We start from the raw sequence: 2559 nt of genomic DNA, 5'->3' as shown, positions 1-2559 counted from the left end.
CCCCCCCCCCCCCCCCCCCCCCCGCCTTCTCTATGCTCTTGAAGAGGTCTTCCCTGATTCCCAAAGTCCACTCAAGACTCAGGCCCACTTCCCATTCTCCTTTCGTCTTAGCAGAAGAGAATCAGTTTCTATCTGTTTGTAACTACCTTGTTCCAGGCTTAGTTGGTCATTAGGCCTCTCCTCATTTTCTTCTCCATCAATTTTTAGGAGGAATTCTATGTCTGGTATGGCTGAAGAGAGGACAAGAAAAGAAGATAATTAGAGATCTTTATGGAACAAGAGTCATCTGAAATTACACAGTTAGGAATTTCCAACCCTTGGGTCATTCAGTACTCAGTGGTTCCCAATCCTGTTGGAAATGTTTCCTCTTCATTCCTGGGACAGAATGAAGAGGAAACATTAAGTGGCCCTTATGCTTCCCACACAGAAAGGACCCACTTGAATTTCAAGATAAAAGAGTTGTGGCAGCATCATGAGCTTGTTACTCATGTAAAAAATTTCAGCTGGCCAGGAAAGCATATATCAAAATAAATAATGTACTACTTATTTTGAAATGTGTTTACTTAACTGTTTTAACAGTAAAGAAAAAGAGAGGGCTTTCCTTGTGAGGAAAACAAAGAGGTTTATGTGTATAAAGGAGGATAAAATTCCAAATCTTTAAAAATGTGGCTGGACAAGAGAAGGTTTCTGTTTAACTCAGTCATGGAGGATAAGTGCTTCTTAAAGAGACAAATCAGAGGACATGGGAGCCAATTAGAAAGATTTCCCAGGGTCACCCAGATCCCAGGACAGAGGAAAGGCACTCTTTGAAGATGAAAGCAGGGTTTGAATATTATGGCACAAGCAGACATCACAAGATACGTGGAACAGGGATCTTGGAAGGTTACCAAAAAAAGGAGAACACAGCACCAGCCTTGGGCCCCTGCATGTAGGTAGCTCAACAAACATATGGAGGAAGGTAATACACCTGTAATCCTTGGTGCAAGTCTCTGGAGGCACCCGGGAAAGAGATGGAGGGAAGCAGTTAGACAATATACCTAAGGGCTGATGGCAGGGGTACCTCTTGGGGCAATAATTCTGTACTTATTAACCTTATAAACCTGTACTCTCTCTTTACTGTGTGGTAAATAACATCAAATTACTTAATTTTTGAAGCCAGACCTTCTAAAATCTTCTTTTATACTTATCCCATTTGAATAAACTCCCACAATCTGCTTCTCACTCTGAGATTAATCTAATTTGTCCTTGTTCTGCAGACACATGGACTCTTTAACACTCTATGCTTGCTCCCATGGCACTACATTCCTCAGTTCATATTATTTTTTTTCTTTTTGATTCTCCAGAGTTACTTGGAGATCTTTTTGAGACCAAAAGTATATAGAATAAAAAATTTTTCTAGGCAAGTCAAACAAAAATTATTGGAGGACATCTTTACTCAAAACCAATAAAAAATATGAAATCATGCCTTCTCAGGGAAAAAGTAGAGAATCAAATCAGTAATAAAACCATCTCTGGCAGAGTAATTGGTTTTTTGATTATTTGATTGTTGATCACACCTCTTGTAGAGAATCAGTTAATGAGACCATTTCTACCTCCTGAAGAGCAAATTTGACCTTGCTCACTACTCTGGAAACCTGATGTAGGTGGCCTTTCTTCTGTGTTAATAGGCCAACACTGAGCTTAGAGTTAAAAATGATCAGTGACTGCAGGTAGGTAAATTTCATGTGGCCTAGGAGGGACTGGATGTTAACTATAATCCATTTTTTGTCTTCCTTCAAAGTGGTGACTGTTGTAACTCAACTGTTCCTTGAGCCATCTCTAAAAGTTATGACCAGAAAGTTGTTCCATGAGATATTGACACCCCTGTGCATTCTGTAGCTAAATCAGGGTGGAGCCAGCACCCTTCTCTAAGCCATCACTTGAGGCAGGTTGTATTCAACTTTGTGGACTGTGTGGAACTTTGCAAATGGTCCCATAGAAGAGGAGCAACTGATGCTGCCCTTTGGGGATGCTGTGTTTCTCGTCATGTGTTCTTCTAAGTAAATCTGCTGGGTGTTTGTATTCTAGCCATCTACACTAATAAAAGAGAAAAATGGTAATTGGCGTACGAGCTACCCTTTTCATTGGCTAATCAGGGCTCTATGCAAATTAACTGCCAACTAAGATTGGCAGTTAACTGCCAACAAGATGGCGGTTAATTTGCATATGTAGGCACAATGCAGGGAGGCCAAAGGGAAAGCAGGAAGAAGCCCCCTGCCACTGACAGTGATCAGAAACCCAGGCAGGAGCCAAAACTCGGGGGGCAAGGCAAAGGCAGCCCTGGGGGCCCCCTTAGCCCTGCCCCCCAGCCATGATCGGAGAATCGGGCACCTTTGCCACCCTGGCCAGTGATAGCAGGAAGTAGGGGTGGAGCCAGTGATGGGAGCTGGGCACGGTTGAAGCTGCCAGTCCCGGGAGCTAGGGGTCCCTTGCCTGGGCCTAAAGCGAAGCCCACGATCGCGGGGCCGCTGCAGCTGCGGGTCCCCGCTGCCCGAAGCGTCCTGCAGGGGCAGGGGCAGA

At 43.9% G+C, this 2559-nt stretch overlaps 1 protein-coding gene across 1 annotated transcript in view; it reads right to left on the bottom strand.

Annotated features, from left to right (window-relative positions):
• LOC102752939 (nuclear autoantigen Sp-100-like) overlaps positions 1-2559 on the bottom strand; it is a 259961-nt gene that overhangs the window by 252272 nt on the left and 5130 nt on the right. The window contains exon 4 of the mRNA XM_015561852.1: positions 147-230. Coding sequence (XP_015417338.1) covers positions 147-230 — 84 coding nt within the window. The remainder of the gene's footprint in view (positions 1-146; positions 231-2559) is intronic.

The sequence above is a fragment of the Myotis davidii genome, unplaced genomic scaffold (assembly GCF_000327345.1).
Source record: "Myotis davidii unplaced genomic scaffold, ASM32734v1 scaffold370, whole genome shotgun sequence".
Lineage (NCBI taxonomy): Eukaryota > Metazoa > Chordata > Mammalia > Chiroptera > Vespertilionidae > Myotis > Myotis davidii.
The sequence above is the reverse complement of the archived record's forward strand: the minus strand, read 5'-3'. Positions and strand labels throughout refer to the sequence as shown.